This window comes from Malus domestica, chromosome 12 (assembly GCF_042453785.1).
Source record: "Malus domestica chromosome 12, GDT2T_hap1".
NCBI lineage: Eukaryota > Viridiplantae > Streptophyta > Magnoliopsida > Rosales > Rosaceae > Malus > Malus domestica.
In genome coordinates, this window is record NC_091672.1 from 22,972,815 (window position 1) to 22,991,481 (window position 18,667).

Sequence of the window (18,667 nt, forward strand, 5' to 3'; positions counted from 1 at the left end):
TGTGTTTCATCAAATGAACCCAAGTGCTTCTAGTGTAGTTATCTACGATGGTAAGGAAATACTTGGCACCTGAAATAGAAGCAACTTGATAACCACCCCAAATATCAATATGCAATAATTCAAAACATGATTTGGTAGAAATAGAGCTCAAAGGAAAGGGTGATCGTGTTTGTTTGGCCAATGGGCAAATTGAACATTTTTCCAAATCACAAGTTTTATTGTTAAAGAAAGGTAATAACGAAGTGGCTTTAAGAGATGGGTGTCCTAGGCGTTGGTGCCAAAGCTTTGGTGCGATGGTTTGAATATTGTTGCATGTTCCTTTCCTTGATGAGTTGAGGTAGTAAAGTCCCTCCCTTTCAGTTCCCATCCCAATCATCTTCCCCGAGCGAAGGTCCTGAATGACACAAAATTGAGTGAAGAAAATTGTGACATATAAGGAATCATAGGCTAGTTTACTGATGGATATTAAATTTAATTTAAAGAACGGCACACATAGGACATTGTCAAGGATAAGATTATGAGAGAAAACAACTTGTCCAATGTGAGTGACTTTGGCAACGGAACCATTTGGCAGTTCAACTGTATGATTTTCAACAGCTCGTGAGTGTGTAAAGAGACTAGGGCTGCAAACTATGTGATCCGTGGCACCACTGTCCAGGATCCAAATACTTTCGGTTCCTTTACAGGAAAAAGATAAGGCTTTACCTGAAAGTTCTTCATGACTAGAAGGATTACCGACTTGATTGGCAAATGATGATTTGTTCTTGTTCAACATTTGAAGGATTTGCTTGCAATCCTCCTGAGAGAACGGGAAATTGGGCAACATCTCTTGCTTGTTACTTTGTGAAACTTGATTCCCTTTTGAAGAAAAAGGACGACTGCTTTCCGTTTATGTGGCTGCTTTCCGTTTTCGACAGAAATCGAAGGTGTGACCTTTCCATCCACAAAAAGTGCACTTGAGATGTGCACGACATTTTTTGGTGATGTGATTGGTTCTATTGCACTTTCCACATCGCATCTCTTTGTCTTCCGGTGTAGGTTCTTGCGACAAATTCTTCACTGCAAAGACAACAACCTCTGGTTGTGTACTCTTCCCATTGGAAACCTCTGCCTGGCGTTCATGTCGAAGGACCAACGCATATGCCTTGTTCACCGTAGGCAGTGGTTCGAGAAGAAGGGTATTGTTTCGAACCGTAGCATACGATTCGTTCAATCCCATAAGGAACTTCATGGTTTTCTGAGTTTCAACATATGAGTTCATCTCATTCTTTGTTCCACAACTGCATGCTGGAATGGAACACAAAGTATCACGTTCATCCCATAAACTTTTAAGTTTAGTGAAGTAAGAACTTACACTCATATTGCTTTGGACGCAGTCATGGATCTCGTTCTCAACATGGAACAGCTGAACTATATTCACATGTGAGAACCTCTCCTGCAGATCGATCCACATTTGTCGAGCATCCTTGTAGTTGATGGCACTCCCTGAAATCTCCTTTGACATCGAGCCTAGTAGCCATGTCTTGACCAAGTTGTTGCAGCGATTCCATTGCTGCAGCTCCTCAGAATTGTCCTCACTTGGTTTGTTGATTGTCCCATCAACAAAACCAAGTTTGTTCTTGACCGTTAAGGCCATACTCATGGATTAAACCCATGTGCTGTAGTTGTCTTCCACCAATAGTTGTGGTACGAGGATTGCACCAGGTTGGTCCGAGTGGTGGAGATAGAGTGGGTGGTTGGGATTTTCCCATTTTGAATGAGAAGCCATGCCTGGAATGGTTGACCTCGTGACTGCCTTAGAGCTTGTGTTTTGTGGTTTTCCCAGATCACTGCTCTGATACCATATTGAATTTCAATATGTATTTGATACTTCTAACAATTACAAGATGAAACTTATATATAGGGAAAGAAAGAGGACATAAACCTAACTTGCCTAACTTGCCTAACACTTGCCTAACTTGCCTAACTTGCCTAACTTGCCTAACTTACACAAAGAAAGTTGACTAGCCTAACTTCACTAGTCATCCAACACATTGTTCCAACATGTTTATTTCATGCATTTTAACAGATGTATGTGTGAATATCTATTTTTCTATTTAAAATGGTAAGAATAATGAATGTTCACCATAAATAGCGAAGCTAGAAATTGTGAAGGGCAAAATATAAAAGGGTAGAAATTTCTGATTTTTTTTGTCGCGCTCCATAAAAACACATTCGGTTACAAAAACTCGTCAAACACTTCCACAACCTCGCCTGTTTCTCCGCATTTGGAATACAATTCAATCAACGCATACCCACAAACACATTCAATGCAACCTAGTCATGCTTCTTCATACATATTATTTTCATATGTGAGTACATTAACCTTGCACACGCCTTCGGAGCAATGGGAGTGGTGAAATTATCAAGCTTTTCATCATTGCTTTTTGACTCAAATATCATGTTATAGAAGAGATACAAGGTATCTTCCCATCGATCTCTACAATAGCTTATGAGCATGGCATTCAAGAGAGAGACACTTAAGTGGGGTGTTTCATTAAACACCTTGCCGGCATGACCGATTGACTCATATAATTTATAAGTATGCATATTGGGCTCTATTCGCTCACTCAACATTGCATTAAAATACATCTTGGGCATCATATAACGGTTGTGGCACATAATGGCCTTAAATAGAGTCTCATAGGACTTGAAACTTCTCTACACAGTCAGTTCCTTTATACTACCAAACAACTTAACAAACTTTTGAATAATTACAGCCTTATCGTAGCACTCCTTAACGACACCGTTCTATGTGTTTTTTATCACAAACCAAAACACCGTTGTTTTGGCTTGCGTATTAAAAAAATAAAACACAGAAGAAGTAATGAAGCATAAAACACAGAAAGTAACGAAGTAGCGCAGTAGATTCAGCAGTAATTCAAAGGACCAAAAGGGTGAAATCCTCACTCTCAATGACGATTTTCAGCAATCGAAGAAACGGCCACCCCTCCTTGTCCTCGTGTAGCTTCACCATGTTCACAGTCAAATTCCTCAAGTAAGTCGTGTGTCGAATTATCTACTACGATTTGCACCCGCACATTCTTATTTGTATACTACTGCACTCAGCACTCCATCTCAAGATTCAAAGTTCTTTCCCCTATAGTATCACTAGTGAAAAAAGTTATGTCATCACAATTAAGCATAAGCTCCTATACTTCTCGTATTAAGTAAGTTGAAAGATGCCTTTTTTTAAAAGAAAAGGAGACCTACTTCCACTTAAACCTTGACTTTTTTTTTTTTTTTTTCAAATAGAACCTTAAATTTATTTATTTTAATCTTTCGTTAAAAACCCAAAAGCCCACACCAGCCGATCAGCCCAATAACCAACCCAAAAAACCAAACCAGTAAACCAGTCTCCTTCTTCTTCCAAATCTCAGTCCCTCGTCCCGTAACCCACCCGCCAATCAACACAATTTCAGAGTTTCTTCTTCTTCTTCCGCCGATTTTCCCCAATTCAGTTCAGGTATTGCTTAAATTTCCTTTTTTTTTTAATTTTTTTTATTTCTTAATCCCACATAGTTTAATATCTAATTACTAATTCACTTCAATTTCTATCGGATTGTATTAGGGCTTGCGGCGGTAACTGAATACCATACCCTTTTCAGACTTGGGTTGCTCGAGCTTAGGACCGCCGACGACGTCGTAACGAAGAATTTCCGGTAAGTCTATTTGCTCCTCCCTATCAGTCCAAAGAAATTTGGAAATTTGAGATTTGAGCTTTGGAATGCAATACCAACTTCTAATTGCATCCGGAATTGGATTCCATGGAACCAAACCAAGATTTCATGCTGCAAATTCCAATTTTTAGGTTCACCTGCTTAGTTTCTTTCCTGATTGATACAGAGTTTCAAGAGAACATGTGAAAATTCAACTTGTTGGTATTACTTTTTTTGTAGCACCCACCTGAACCTCGTAGGTTAGCTTATCGCAGTTAGAATTTTTTCAGGTCAACCTTCGTTTTGTTCAATGATGTTCTGCCCGTGTGGTTTCTGTGTTTGGTTCTTACAACTTAGGAATACCTTGTGGCTGACTGCTTACCTCTAGATTCGTCTATTGCTTGTCTAGATTTGTGGATAAGCTATAGCCTTTGCGCCTTCTCGTGTCTGTCTGTTATCAGTCTTCGATAATTTCCTTAATTCCAGTCATAGACGTGAGAAATAAAAACGCTAATATCGAACCAAATTCTGGTCAATCTAGTTTTAATTCTCAACCCCAGATAAATGCATCGGTGCTTATACATCAATTGCCATCCATGTGTAAGTGCATAATACACTCATTTAAATAACCCCATTACGAGGACTTATCATTTTCTATTCATCTACAGGAGAAGATATTCAGTCTCGTAATTGTATACTGAAGTGGAAATTGTAAGCGTGCTATAGTAAGTCGCAAACTTTATACATCGATTGGAAGAGGGTAACAGTATAGTGAAAGATGCTTCAGATCCGGCTTAAGAGTGTTACACCACCAGAGGGTGTTTCAGGGGCAAAACACTTGGCAGAAGAGACTGTGACTGTTGCATGCCCTGACCACCTTGTCCTTGCTGATCTTCCTGTGGCAAAGGGCATTGGTGCAGCAACCACCACTACTCTTGTCAAGACTGTAGGCCGCAGGTCTCGTCGGCAGCTTGGAGAACGTGTCCACTTTTGTGTTAGCTGCGATTTTCCAATTGCTATCTATGGACGCCTGGTACGGACCAACTAAATATGTCTTTCCATGTCTTCGAGTTGCTTTCGCCTTAAATTTTTCCCTTCTTGTATTGGGTTTCAATACGGTCTTGGTGTTATTTTCATAACTTGAGCCTCATACCTTTAGACGTTGGGGAAATTAACTAGCTAGTGTTCTTGCAGAGCCCTTGTGAGCATGCCTTTTGTCTGGATTGTGCTAGGAGTTACTCAATTTGCTATCTGTAAGATTTCTGAACTTTACATGTGTTCCTTTTCTTTTGCCTAGTGAAGGAGCGGAAGGGTTTTCTTTGGCTTGCATGTGTACTTCTATTATTTAGAGGAGGGCTCATCCAAGGGATTTAAATTGAGGGATAATACACTATAAGGCTAAACTTGTTAGGAATTGGCTTGTCAATGGTTGTGTCCTATTTTGTTTAGGATTCTTTTAGGAAAGCGAAAGGTGCACATATTCTTGTCCTACAAGGATTAGGAAAGAATTAAGTTTTCTTGTACTATTAGATTAGGAATCTTAAAAGCAGAAACGGAATAGGAATGTAAGTAATAGAATAGGAAAATAAATCAGAAAATAGGCATGTAAACTACACCCTGTGCCTATAAATAGGGTGCGGCAAGGGGCAGAGAAACAAAAAGAAAATAGAGAAAGCCAAGAGAAGTCAGAGGGATTTGTTCTAGGGTTTACAAAAGCACTGTATGCTCTATTATCAATTCAAAGAAGTCGTGTTTTCTCTACTTAGACAAATCACAACTGGACGCAGGCAAAAGTTCTGCCGAACCAGTATAAATCTTGTGTGTTTGTAGTTATTTTCTATTTGCTAAGTTTAGTCTACAGCCATATACATCAAAGAACAAGTTCCATGGGGAGGCGAAAATCTAACAAAATTTGCATCAATAAATTATCGATTACCACCATGCATAGGATTTAGTGGATGAATGATTTGAACATCTAACTTTCATGATTTATGTTTCACAGTTGTGATGAACGGATCCAGAAGATTCAGACAATCAAAATGATGGAGGGGATCTTCATTTGTGCAGCACCTCACTGTCTGAAATCTTTTCTGAAGAGGGATGAATTTGAATCTCATATTCACGAGAACCATGCTTACCTTCTTCAGCTAAATGGAGACAAAATGGATGGAAATGAATCAGAATCTCGAAATACCAAACAATGTACAATATCTGAATCCACTGCTCGTGCTCCATCAAGGCCAGTATTTTCCCCTGGTTCAAATTCTCAGCTCCATGACCGCGAGGACAAAGCTCGGCTTCAACAGTCTAGAGAACAATCACTTCCAAGGCCAGTCATGCAGCCCAACCCAGCCTTTGGGCAAGTTCAGAATAACCCACCAGACCCCAGTCAGCCCCCAGGCTTTGACAGGCCTGCTCCCCACAATCTCTTCCATCAACAAAGCTATGATTCAATGGGTGCTCCAATGCAGGAATCTGGCCAGTTTTCCGATAAGCAGCAAGGAATTTTATCTGAGACTCCCTTTTCTGAATATCCACCCATGCATTCCATTCCGCCCCCCAATTATGAAATTCCTGTTAATTCCAGTCAAATGAGGATGCCCCTTCCATATGGCTTTCCTTTTCCCAGTGATGGATCCCAACAATTTTATGGTGCTCCCTATGAGATGGCACGACAGGATTCAGCCCCAGATGTTGGACCAGAACAGGGGTCGTTACTGGGTTTTGCCCCAGGTTCAGTTGGGAACATGAATTTTCCGGTGAGTTATCCGCAGTCTTGGAATGCAGGACAGGCTGGTGTTCCGTTTGAAGCATCAACAGGGGGTCAAGGAAATACAGATGGTTTCTCGAACTCTGCAGAGTCTCAAGGAAAAGCTGCATTTTACCAAGGAGAATATGGACGGAATCACGGGGGTTTGCCCTTCAATTCTCCGCAAATGACCAACAAAGCGATGGAAGCAGTGCAGGGTGGTAGCACTATGGATCCTAGGGACGGCAAAGGTGTTTTAGCAGCACAGCCCATGTCACTTCCTCCGCCGCCTCCACCCCCACATCACATGTCACAACTCAAACGTAAGTTTTATCAAGGCGATACGGGACGAGACGGATAGGGCTAGGTCTGGAAACATGACTACCCCCTGATGGCCGGTGGTGGCCAAGTCTAGAAAAGATTAATTTTTGTAATTTTTCCCTTGTTTTTTCCCTCCCTGGAACTGGTTGCGGTTATATTGGTCCAAGGTTCTCTCTGAGTAATTGTTTTTCCATGCTTCCGGTTAAACTTTTTGTTCCTATTTTTAATAGTTTGCCCCTGTCGAATTTAAAGATGAAGATGGCAATACATGTATAGTTGTTTTGGAGATATGCGGAAATCATTTCTCTTTGGTGCTGCTTTGGACGGTAGTATTTTAAAATGTTTCTCAAAAAGGGGAAAAGACGAATATATCATTTTGAATGGGAAAAAAAAGGACAATGTTTGGATTGGAAATGGAATATAAATGATCATTTAGCAACTCTCAGTTGCTGATATTATCAGTTTTTACTTTTGTCGTCGATGTTCGATCAACGTCACTGATTTTTCATTTTGATCATCTTAGCCAATCTCGCTCACAAAACAAAAAAGTTAATAATAATAATAAAATGCTATGTACGTAAGAATGTGTTAAAGATAATTAAAAATTCAACTCAAAAACTTAAAATGAATCTAGGAGGGTCTTTTTAAGAATGTCTAGCGAGACATTTAGTCAGGACGAGTCATTTTTAATTTTATTAAATCTAATTTCTGCGGATGATAATCACGAGACTACATTAACTTTTAGTCCAACCAAATTTAGTGAAGGTTAGTGATGGCAAACATATGCATCCTAGAAATTTGCACCAAGTGGTATTTTGGGAAACAACAAAATATTGATGGTATTTTTGTATGACAACATGAGAGGAAAGTAAAAGGAATTCGATAAACTACCCTCTTACGTTAGTCAAATTCTTGAATTTGTGGTGTGGGATTCCAGATTTAAGGGTATCTCATTACGGATTTTCATTCTTTACTCGTAAAAAAATACGGGAGAAAAGACTTGTTATAAATATGTAAAAGTTAGAGATATAACCTTTACTAGTAACAGGAACAAAGTAAGTGTAAAATATCACACTGAAGTTATAGCACAAGAGGATGACAAATAAAAGAGGGAGGAATAGATACTGAAGTTATTGATCTATTTTTCTTTGTGTGTGTTTTGATTGCAGTCGAGTGCTCTATTTATAGAGCAACTCGCATTATTACATTTTGAAATTTACATCATATGACTTTGAAAATACGATCCGGTTATTTCTAAAGTCTACATCACATTTGTGGGCATTGGAAATCTGTGTGGGCATTCATAACAATGCCAATGTTTTCAACATTATTTATCTTTCTTTTTATTTATACAACTCATAAATATATATGTCCTAAATTTTTTGGGTTTATATAGGAACAGACTTATTTACCCTATAGGTTTAAACCGTTATCAATCAAGTACCCCTCAGATTATCCAGTCCTCGAAATGTTGGAAGTAATTTGCTCTACTGGCAGATCACAGACAAACGCTTAACAACCACGGCTCGGCTCATTGCCGCAGAGAAAGTGATTCAGCCACTACAATTCCGCCTCTAAGCGTAAGTGATTCCAACTACGAATTTCTAAAATATCCGATTTCAACTTCGAATTTCTGTCGAATTGTACACTTTTCGTTTTCAAAAATTTAGTGGAATTCGTTGATTTCGTTTTTTTTTTTGGTCAAAAATTTATGGTATGTTTGAAAGGAAGGAAATAAACTTGAAATTTGGATAAAAATCAAAATTTATAAATTAACATGCATCAATTTCTTTGTTTGGATTCTAAACATAAAAATTTAGAATTTTTTGTATGAAAAAAAAAACTTGGAATTTAGGACCTATAATTTCAAAGTTTAAATTTCATATAAATATGTGTCATTTTTTAATTATGATTGAGAGTTTAAAAATAATAAATTTCGTATTCAATTTCATTGAAATTTCGTATTCAATTTCATTGTTCTTTTACATTATGTTTAGACGAGGGAAATGAACTTGAAATTTGAGTAAAAATTGAAATTTATAAATTTACATGCATAAATTCTCTTGTTTTGGATTCATATTTATAGAAGTTTAGAATTTATGTGTGAAAAAAAAACAGAAAAAAAAAGAGGAATTTGGGGCCTAAAATTCCCAACTTTAAATTTCCTGTAAATAGGTGTTATTTTCCGATTCCTATGATTGAGAATTTAAAGATAACAAATTTCGTATTCAATTCCATTGTTCTTTTAGGTTAACCAAACAAGAAAATTCACAAATTTTAGAAAATAAAATATCGTTATTTCAATTGTCATCATGTTAAAATTCCTTAGTAATCTTAAATTTTTTTCACCCAAACATTAGGTTAATCAAACAAAAAAATTTGCAAAGTCTAGAAATAAAATTTCGTCATTTTAATTTCCGTCATTTAAAAATTCATTCATAATATTAAATTTCTTCGTCCAAACATAATCCTAGGATTTTCTGGAAATCGTTGATTTCGTTTAGGGTTTTGTGGAATTCGTTGATTGTGGTAGTGCCTGGAAGGTGTTTGATGATATGCCTCGCAGATTTTGCAATGCCATCCCGTTTAGCTGTAAGCCTTACCTGAGCAATCTTGTGAGAGTGTAGTTACGATATATTGTTGCAAATGTTGGTTGCAGGAAAGGATTATCTCTAGAACCTCCGACCACCGCCTTCAGGAGTCTCTACGATGGAGCGCAAGCGTGAGTTCCGGGCATCTACAAGTCCTAAAGCTGAAGGAACTTCTTCTGAAAGTGGAATAGACAGATTTAGTGTTCTTCCGGAGGAAGTTGCTCATTGTATTCTTTCCTTACTCAATTTCAAGGACCTCACTCGGGTGGGTGCTCTGTCCAAAAGATGCAGACAATTTCATCTCTCAGTTCCGGTGGTGGATTTTGGTACAGTTTGGTGGACAGATGAAAAAAAAAAAATGGATTTAGCGACGCTGATGATTTCTTTTGATAGATACTTGCATTTTCGTGGTCATAACAGGCTGCAGCAAGTCTGCATCGGCTTGGGTTTCTATGCAAGCGATGAAGCGAAGAAAGGTTCTGATGATCATTCTTGAGTAGTACTCAAGTGGATTCGTAATGCCATAAGGTGTAATGTTGAAGAGCTTGACGTCCATTTCTCACAGCTTGCAACTAATAAGCTTTCGTTGCCCGATTTTGTAGAGCAAAGGCTGAGGCACCATAAGGCCAGCATGAGATCAAATCTTCGGCACCCAAAATGGGTGTGGTCTCTCTGTGGCCCCAATAAGTATCTGACACATATTAAATTCATGACAGCAAAATTAAGAAAAGTTAAGATATTGAATACGTATCAGACACTTATTGAGGCCACAGAGAGGATTTGGTCTCGGCCAGCATAAGCTTAGGCCTACCTCACTCTTTCAGCCTTTCCAAATAATGTAGCATTATACTCTGTTTATAAACTTAGTATTATATTTGGTTTAGTTTACACAAAATTCTTAAATTCTATTCATGAATAGTTAAAATAAGAGGTATCTTTTTATTTTCAATCCCAACGGTACTCATTCTAAAACTAAATTTAACATCCTATGTTATAAACAAATCAATATTCTTTACATTCCCAAAAGAATAATAAACTCTTAGCTTTTCCTCTTCCCCTTCCTAAAATTTCATATATTTTGTCCTCCAAATTCCCAACCACAACAAAATTGAAGTTTGTAAATATCTCTGTTCTCTTTAACATTTTACTAAATTTTTATAATTTCATATATTTTGTTCTCCAAATTCCCTATCCATTCTTCTCTTTTCTGTTTTTTTTTTTTTTTCCGAAAATTTCCAATCTATTTCTATATTAACTTGGGGTGATGGTAGAGAGACCATCTGCTTAGCCATATTTTGAGACCACATGATAATATAACGGTTAATAGTTGGATTACTCCTTTAAATAACTAAAAAAGGAATCCAATCATCAACTGCTCAATCATGTGGTCTCCATGGTCTAAAAACATAGTCTCCCTAGCATTTTTCATTGACTTGATATTGGAAGGTTAATTTCTCTTAATCCTCTTTAGTTTTTTTTATTAATTACTCTCTATATTTTTCTTTGACTGTGGCAATGAAATAAAGGCCCAGCGCTCAGCTTTCCTAGATTGACGTTTTTTGACATTTTGGGTATTTTGGAGGTTAAGATGTCATATTTTGAGGAAGATTCCTTCTGAGAATTTGTAGGGGATGTCTCCAGCTTTTAAAAGAGACCTTTTGGGACCAAATCGGAGTTGATTTGGTTAGTCAAAAGTGTGACTTTATGAGAAGTTCGAATTCTAGTTCAAATAGGAAACCTAGAATTCAAACCTCTCAGAGAGTCACACTTTTGACCAACCAAATCAACTCCGATTTGGTCACAAAAGGTCTCTTTTGAAAGCTGGAGGCGTCCCCTACAAATTCTCAGAAGGAATCTTTCTCAAAATATGACATCTTAACCTCCAAAATACCCAAAATGTCTAGAAACGTCCATCTGGGAAAGTTGCGCGCTGGGCCTTTATTTCATTGCCACAGTCAAACGGCTCACTAGAAAAATATGAAATTTTGACATAATCATCTTGAAAGACTCACGAACATCCTCCAATTAGAATCACTCCAAAATTCATCCATTTGGTTACTTTTTTGCTCTAGAAGAAATCGAATGTCCTACATTGGAAATATATTGCTCTAGAAGAAATCGAATGTCCTACATTGGAAATATATTGCTCTAGAAGAAATCGAATGTCCTACATTGGAAATATATAACAAAGTATCATAATTCTACCAAAATAACTAATAAATTATAACTAAGATTAAGGTAAAATATATAGTATAATATTGACTCATCAGCTGGCCACCATCACAATTAATCAATAGGAGTTTAAAAGATAAGAAAAAGTGCCTAGACCTGCATAAGCATCCGCCTAGGTCGCGACTTTCACTTAGACAAAAAATTGATAATTTTTATTTTACATTTTATTTTTTCAATAAATTGTAGAAGACTTAGATACGTAGATGAACACTCATTATACCCTTGCTCCCCATGCTTTCAAAATGTTCTAGTACTTTATAATTCATATCATTCTATTTTACAATTTATGTAACATAATACAATTATGTATTTTATTTAAGTATAAGTAGACATTTATTTATATGTTATATAACAAATTTAACTAAAACTAAAACAAATGCCTAGGTCCTGCCAAGACGCATAGTCGCTAGACCTTTGCCCATCAGCCGACTAGCGCCTTTTAGAACCTTGGTTTGCACTGTGGCATCCGGACTGACTCTTACACAACCTCAGATTCCGATTCGAAGGCATAATATTGGAGCAGGCAAAGGGTTTTCTCGCATCTAAAAGGAAGTCTTTGAGAGAGAAATTTATGTATGCCCTTAATAATTTTTACCAGTCGAAATGAAACTCAGAAAATATGTAAGACTCAACTTGTGGTATAAACTCAGCAGCATTTGATTACAAAAACTCATGGTACTTTGACAGGACATTTCTGCAATATCTCTCAAACACCACCTCCTTGCAACTTCACTCAAACCTACATTGTCTTGCAAGGAACAAAATGATAAATCTGGGGAAGAAAAGAAAAAGGGGTATATATAATTTCGAAAAGAAAAAAAAGATTCAACCACACTCAGACGCCTCGCCTTAGCACTCTCGTGACCTTAACCCGAAAGGAAATTCAAAAAAGGTTTTAAATGAGAGAAGACAAATCAACTTAGTTTCTTCTTCTCCAAATCCTCGTGTTGAAGTCTGTTTACATACTCATAATCTAGTTTAACGTACAACTGCAGCAATTTCAGGTACCCCATCATGACATATTTGTCCACGTAATCTTCACACCTCTCGTAGAGCGCTGGAACTGTTAGAACGACCGCAAGACCTGCCACACAAGGGAAACAAAAACATAAATCAACTGAATAGGTTTACAACATGTGAATCTGGTGCGTCTTCGATCCAAATGGAAATGAAACTTTAAACTTACAGGTGTAGCTCAAAGTAAGAAAATCAGTCCAGCCACCAACAAGGTAAATCACCAAGAGGGATGCAGCTACTTTGAAGAACGACCTTGAGTCCTTTCCGAGAGAAATATCTTGGAAAGCCGAGAGCAAAGCGTTTACATGAATGCGGATGAAAGATGCCATTTCGTTTACCATTTCTTCTGATAAATGCAATTTAGGCAGGGGAGGAGCTGGTCTGTTCACAAAGTAGAGAGTGGCAAGAATGTAGCACATTTTGTATGTTGACACATAAACATATGCTATTTATTCCAAAATTTAAGAGAAAGTGTTCGGATAAAATCAGCAAAACATGAAACATCTCGAGGAAAAAAAATGCTACATACCAGGATGTTATGTGTTTTTCTTGTAACGAAATAATCAACTGATTTAACCACATAAATTGTTACAATTCAGGAAAAGAAGCAACGGTTTTTTCGTTTACCGGTTAAGAATGGCGGCGGATTTAGCCCAGAGAAAGAGAGTGGTCATGAGGAGGAGGAGAACACTTGAGCCAAGTGACAGCAGAGTGTAACCAGACTTCTCAAACACCACCCAAACAGATAAAGTTACTAGGATTATCCCCAAAGTCACATTTTTCTGCCTCCACAGAATCACATCTGCAACTGTAAAAACCACAAAAGTCACATCTCAACCAGATCAAGAATTTGTTAGGAATTATAGATCAAATGCAAATTGTCCCGCATTGGAAGGATGATTGTCATCTCTCTCTAAACTTCACCGAGATCTTTTGTGATAAACCCCACACACCTGAATGAACAATGCATCCTTACTGGATACAGTATAACACCATAAATCAAAGTGAAATTCAACTTACATTCATAAAGTTTATACTAAACTTTGAGAACTTCAAGATACTGAATAACAATTTTAATTACTACTTCAATCACAATTTTAATCAAAATAGTGGTGTGATGAACAAATCTGACTTACCAAGACCTCCTCCAAGGATCTCATGAAGTGTTCTTTGCCTGTTGAACAACCTTTCAGATGAAGTCATATCCAAAATTTAAAGCCTGGAATTCCAGTTCAGATCCAAGACACAAATAAAGGTGTTGGCTTTGAGTTTTCAGAGGATCCTTAGTAAAAGAGAAGTAATGGGTTCCACGTATGTTATTCATGTTTGTAAATATGTTATGTATGTGTATATACGGATGAATGTTAAAAGGTGCGAGTGGTGGTGGTCAGAGAGTCATAGGCTTCCAGCTGAAAAGCGTCTTCTCATGGCTTTTTCGAGTCCGGATCTGCTGTTCCCGAATCCCCCCTGATCATCCTCTACCCGCTCTCTTCTGTTGACAAGTGTCCTATGACATCACAGCAGGTTTACAACGTTAACTTCTGTATCTATCTACTCGATGTTGATCGGCGGTGGGTGGATGGGTGAGGTGAGATTTGGGTGGGAAGAATTTTGAACAGCCGAGAGGCGATGAGGATCAGATGGGGTTTTTCAAGTTCTTTTATTTTTTTCTTATGCAATTTTTATAATATCGGTTGTTAAAACAAAAACGTAGTTGGCCTGTCCTTAATTCGTGCATACAACCAACGATATATTCTCCTCTTCCTATATCTCTAGTCTCGAGCAGTGACGATACATTCCCCTCTTCCTAGGTCTCCAGTCACCTGAAGAGCAGTGTAGAAAGAGAGGAACGTATCGCTCGAGAACAGCCAAGAATCTCCCCTTCAAAAACTACCCCCAACACATGAAGCAAGAAACTAGACCTTTGCGAAAATGTGCCAGAAACTAATCCCTAATGTCTTGAGCCTATAAGAAGCATTTACAAAATGAAAGATATGTAATCCAATGGAAAAAACTGGGAGGTTATTTTTTCAAGTTTATACAAATTGAGTTGACGAAAGTATAACAGAGTTGTATATGCGGCAAAGTGCGATGACTTTGCGCCAAGGATTGTAAGTCAACTGTGTAACCTGACATAGATCAATGATCCTCAACCGGTAAACAAAAAATCTAAGAAAACGTATACTTTTCTTTTCTCAATCAATTTTCTCTTGGCTGCCTGCACTTTCGTTCTGAGGGTTGCCAGTACTGATCTGAGGGTTGCCGCTAATGTTCTGAGGGTTTTCGATGCTGTTCTGAGGATTGTCAGTGCTGTCTTGAAGGTCGGTGTTGTGCTGAAGGTTGTCGTTGCTGTCCTGAGGGTTTCCGATGCTGTTCTGAGGATTGTCAGTGATGTCTTTAAGGTTTCTGGTGTTGTTCTGAGGGTTGTCGTTGCTGTCCTGAGGGTTTCCAATGCTGTTCTGAGGATTGTCAGTGATGCCTTGAAGGTTTCTGGTGTTGTTCTGAGGGTTGTCGATGCTGTCCTGAGGGTTTCTGCTGCTGATCTGTGGGTTTCTGGCTTGAGCACGGGCAATGGATGGAGTAGAATCCAAAAGACTGGCAGCTATAGCAGCTTTCAAGTCCTCATCTTCCATTTCTGAAAGCAAATCTGCTTCCTCATTTGATAGAACTTGTGCCGAAGATTGTGGATTTGAATCTGTTCCCTGAGCTTCAGCATTTGTGGAGTTGCAGGATTTAGTTATCCTCTCAGCATCTTCAGGTGAAAGCCACTGCCCGTAACCATTAGAAGCTTCAGAGGATGAGATGGGACACTCTTTTGGGAAGTTTCCTCTCACCAGGAAAATGCTCCAACCAGAGCCTTTTAGTGTGTCCAGATAGGCCGAAAGGTAAAACTTTGAGAGGTGCAATGGTGCCGCATAAAGACTGTCGAAATTATACCACTCTCTACTCACTTTCCGGATACAAAACCAATGGTCCTGCAAATGACAGATAAATGCATTTTCAAGCTCAGGATCAATCTGGGCTGGCTCAGCGACAGGAGAATCAAGGGGGATGACCTGCAGATCCCAAACCTCTAAAGCCTTTTGTAGGACCTGCAAATGAAAACTTCAACGGTTTGCAAATTGTGGAAATGCTACAATCTCTTGTGGAGCAAAAGTCATGGTCGAAAATAATGAAACTGCAATCTGATGTTACATCAAAGCTTAAAAGTGAATTAATTAAAAAAGAACCAACTACATACTTGTTTATATTTTATAGCCACTAACTGAGTTATTTGGCAGCAAAACAAGATAAGGAAATTCAGTACAAAGCTAAATTACTAATATACCAACTCACTCTGGAATCACACCCAGCAAAATAAGATGCCACAGAACTAAAAATATTTCCAAATTTGGTAATTACAATTTTGCAAATGAGGAAATCCAAAGGAAAATCTAGTTCAACGTAATAATAAATAAAACAGTACAGATAAAAGAACCTAATTTTATAGCTCATTTTGCATTTCCATCGTCATAACATCCACAAGATTTATCGTCAAATAGGGTAACCACAATCTGCTCAGACTGGAGGAAGTTGTACTCTCCATGGGTGTATCAAAACTTGTTAAAGCGTAATCATGAAGTCCAAAGCATCACTTACTAGCTTGCATTGATGAAATATACTAACATGAAAACAAAAAGATACCCCTGGAGGAAGCACATTTTCCACCAGAGATTCGTGACTGGGAGACACGGTAAAGGCCATGGCAAAGCAAAGTGTAGGTAGTATTGGTACTCTTAAATTCTTCGTGCAAAGTGAAATAATAAATCTGAAAAGCAAAGAATAATGAATAATTCAGTTTGACTCACCAAAGCATCATAATGACATCACCTTCACCATTCATACACAACTACACTCGCAAATTCTTCTATCGCTCATTTAAAACATCCCATATGTATACAAATACATTTTACACAAACACACACACACACAAACACACACATACGTAGGGAAATAATCAAGTGTGAATCCCTTCATCCAAGTTAGTCTTACTAAAATACTGGTGCGTATTAGCATAAGAGAAATGTTAAGGGGACTCTCTCAAAGGTGGGACTCTATGGACTTTCTGCCACCTTATGTTTTTGGCACAATGTTTTATAATGTTGGCCGGGGCATGACATTAAATTGTGAGGTGGCAGAGAATCCATGGAGAATCCACTTTTGAGAGAGTTCCCTGAGCATTTCTCTTTAGCATAATACAGAGTCATCGTTGCCTCTCAAACATAGATAGTTAATACCACCAAATATGACAAACTTAGACATAGATAGTTAATACCATGAAAAATGACAAACTTAGTTATTCTAATCCACAAAACATGTGGCCACACACACACACATAAAAGCAAACAACTAATCATACTAATCAATGATCGGATGCTTTGGTACACGTGACCACACGCACACACATGGAAGCCAATAACTAATCAGAGTAATCAATGATCAAGTCCCATGATACTGCTACTCAACTGTTACTATCATCTCTAGTGAGAAACAAGCACGTGACAAGCTTTGCTTGATCAACGATTGATCAAGGCATACATCCCACGGAAAGCCATGCCAAGACCAACCTCAACTAAAATGGTGCCAGTTAACATGAAATTCCAGAATTTCTTGCACTCAAAGAATAAAATTACCACACCACTACTCTTATAATTATCTAAAGGTTCAAGAAGCACCTAATCAATCTCAAGACAAGAAAACCCAAATGGAAAGCATCATGTTCTGCAAAACACCGAGTCCCATTCGTGAACTATTAACAAACAGAGAATCATATAACGAAAGACTCTTTTTTTTCCTCCAACTAGCTCAAATGTTAAATTCCAAAACCCAATAACGAAATGCAATAAGGATTCATATATCACTGAATCAGGACGATAAAATCACAGACTAACTCCGTAAAAAGGTCCTAATTATACATATTTAAGTTATAGTGAAAAATGAAAACAATGTCGATACTTCCAAACAGAAAAATCGAAACTTTGCTTAACTAAGGGAGAAAGAATCGAAATTTGGGGATTGGAATTGGGACCTGACCTGAATACTGAAATCGCCGTCCAAGGAGACGTTATGTGACTCCTCGGAGAGGAAATCACCGGCGTGGAAGCCGCCCTCGACGAGCATCATCTGCCGCTCCTTCCGATCGAGATCGGAGGCGAGCGCCGCCAAATCGAATTCAGAGAAGAAGGGACCCTGCAGCACCGTGTTCACGCAATGCACCGCGCAGAGCTTCGACTCTTGTACCTCGTGGTACAACATCCCTCCGTTGCTCGCCCCTTCCATCTCAGAAAAAAAAATCCCCAAATTACAAAAGAAAAAAAAAAAGAGAAAACCCTAGATTCTGAGAATCTTTGCCTCTGAGGGCGAATTGAGGAAAAATTGGATTGAATATTTGAGGGAGAAAAAGCTATAAAAGGAATGAAGAGCGACAAGAAAGATTCCAGTTTTGCATTTTTAGCTGTGACGAGGGCGTTTTGGTGAGGGTCCACGTGCATGACACGTGTAAAGACGCGCGAAGACAAGGTTCGTTTCTTCAAGTGAGGATCTCGTCAGATTCTTTTTGTGAGAATCCGGATCCTCCAATAACATTTCATCATATATTGTACGGTTAGTTTTTGTTAGATATTATTTATATTTAATTTTAAATAAAATAATTTATAATAATTTCTGACCGCACGATGTACGATCTCAAAATTCTTACAAAAATGGTCCTGCAAGGTCCTCTTGACGTTTCTTTCTGCTTTTTCAATTATTTATTTATTTTCTTACTCAAAGTGGGAAGCAAGAACTATCCAATCCAGTTCAATGTTAGAAGAGCACCCAAATATGTCAATCTCCACATGTTCCTTTCTACTTTTGATTCAGTTAGATTCAATTAAAAGTCAGATAGTATTATTCACACATCTGTTTTTATCTTTTACACTTTTTTGTTAATATTTTATCATTATATTCTTCAATTCATTAGACAAAAAATTAAGATAGAATTTTTGGGAAGTAAAAATAAGTGTGTGAATAAAATTACT

At 38.0% G+C, this 18,667-nt stretch overlaps 4 protein-coding genes and 1 long non-coding RNA gene across 5 annotated transcripts; 2 read left to right on the forward strand and 3 right to left on the reverse strand.

The window, feature by feature from the left end:
* Positions 1–889: 889 nt before the first annotated feature.
* On the reverse strand, positions 890–1,636 carry LOC114820021 (uncharacterized). Its single transcript, XM_029089866.1, has one exon. It carries the CDS (start codon positions 1,634–1,636, stop codon positions 890–892), a length of 747 nt encoding a protein of 248 aa, XP_028945699.1.
* A 1,718-nt stretch (positions 1,637–3,354) lies between these two features.
* LOC103423473 (E3 ubiquitin-protein ligase HAKAI homolog) lies at positions 3,355–7,078 on the forward strand. The gene is made up of 5 exons (XM_029089626.2): positions 3,355–3,505; positions 3,611–3,701; positions 4,367–4,731; positions 4,893–4,951; positions 5,701–7,078. Exons 3-5 carry the CDS (start codon positions 4,477–4,479, stop codon positions 6,806–6,808), a joined length of 1,422 nt encoding a protein of 473 aa, XP_028945459.1. The 5' UTR covers positions 3,355–3,505; positions 3,611–3,701; positions 4,367–4,476; the 3' UTR covers positions 6,809–7,078.
* A 1,013-nt stretch (positions 7,079–8,091) lies between these two features.
* On the forward strand, positions 8,092–10,308 carry LOC108170901 (uncharacterized). Its single transcript, XR_003767255.2, has 2 exons — positions 8,092–8,348; positions 9,428–10,308. It is a non-coding gene; the product is annotated as an uncharacterized lncRNA (long non-coding RNA).
* A 1,901-nt stretch (positions 10,309–12,209) lies between these two features.
* LOC103450534 (reticulon-like protein B12) lies at positions 12,210–13,934 on the reverse strand. The gene is made up of 4 exons (XM_008389899.3): positions 13,745–13,934; positions 13,236–13,416; positions 12,778–12,989; positions 12,210–12,675 (listed from the first exon to the last, which is right to left on the reverse strand). Exons 1-4 carry the CDS (start codon positions 13,809–13,811, stop codon positions 12,506–12,508), a joined length of 630 nt encoding a protein of 209 aa, XP_008388121.2. The 5' UTR covers positions 13,812–13,934; the 3' UTR covers positions 12,210–12,505.
* A 651-nt stretch (positions 13,935–14,585) lies between these two features.
* On the reverse strand, positions 14,586–18,066 carry LOC103450533 (ataxin-3 homolog). The gene is made up of 2 exons (XM_008389897.4): positions 17,682–18,066; positions 14,586–15,700 (listed from the first exon to the last, which is right to left on the reverse strand). The coding sequence occupies exons 1-2, from the start codon at positions 17,925–17,927 to the stop codon at positions 14,804–14,806; spliced, it is 1,143 nt and encodes a 380-aa protein (XP_008388119.2). The 5' UTR covers positions 17,928–18,066; the 3' UTR covers positions 14,586–14,803.
* Positions 18,067–18,667: the final 601 nt, after the last annotated feature.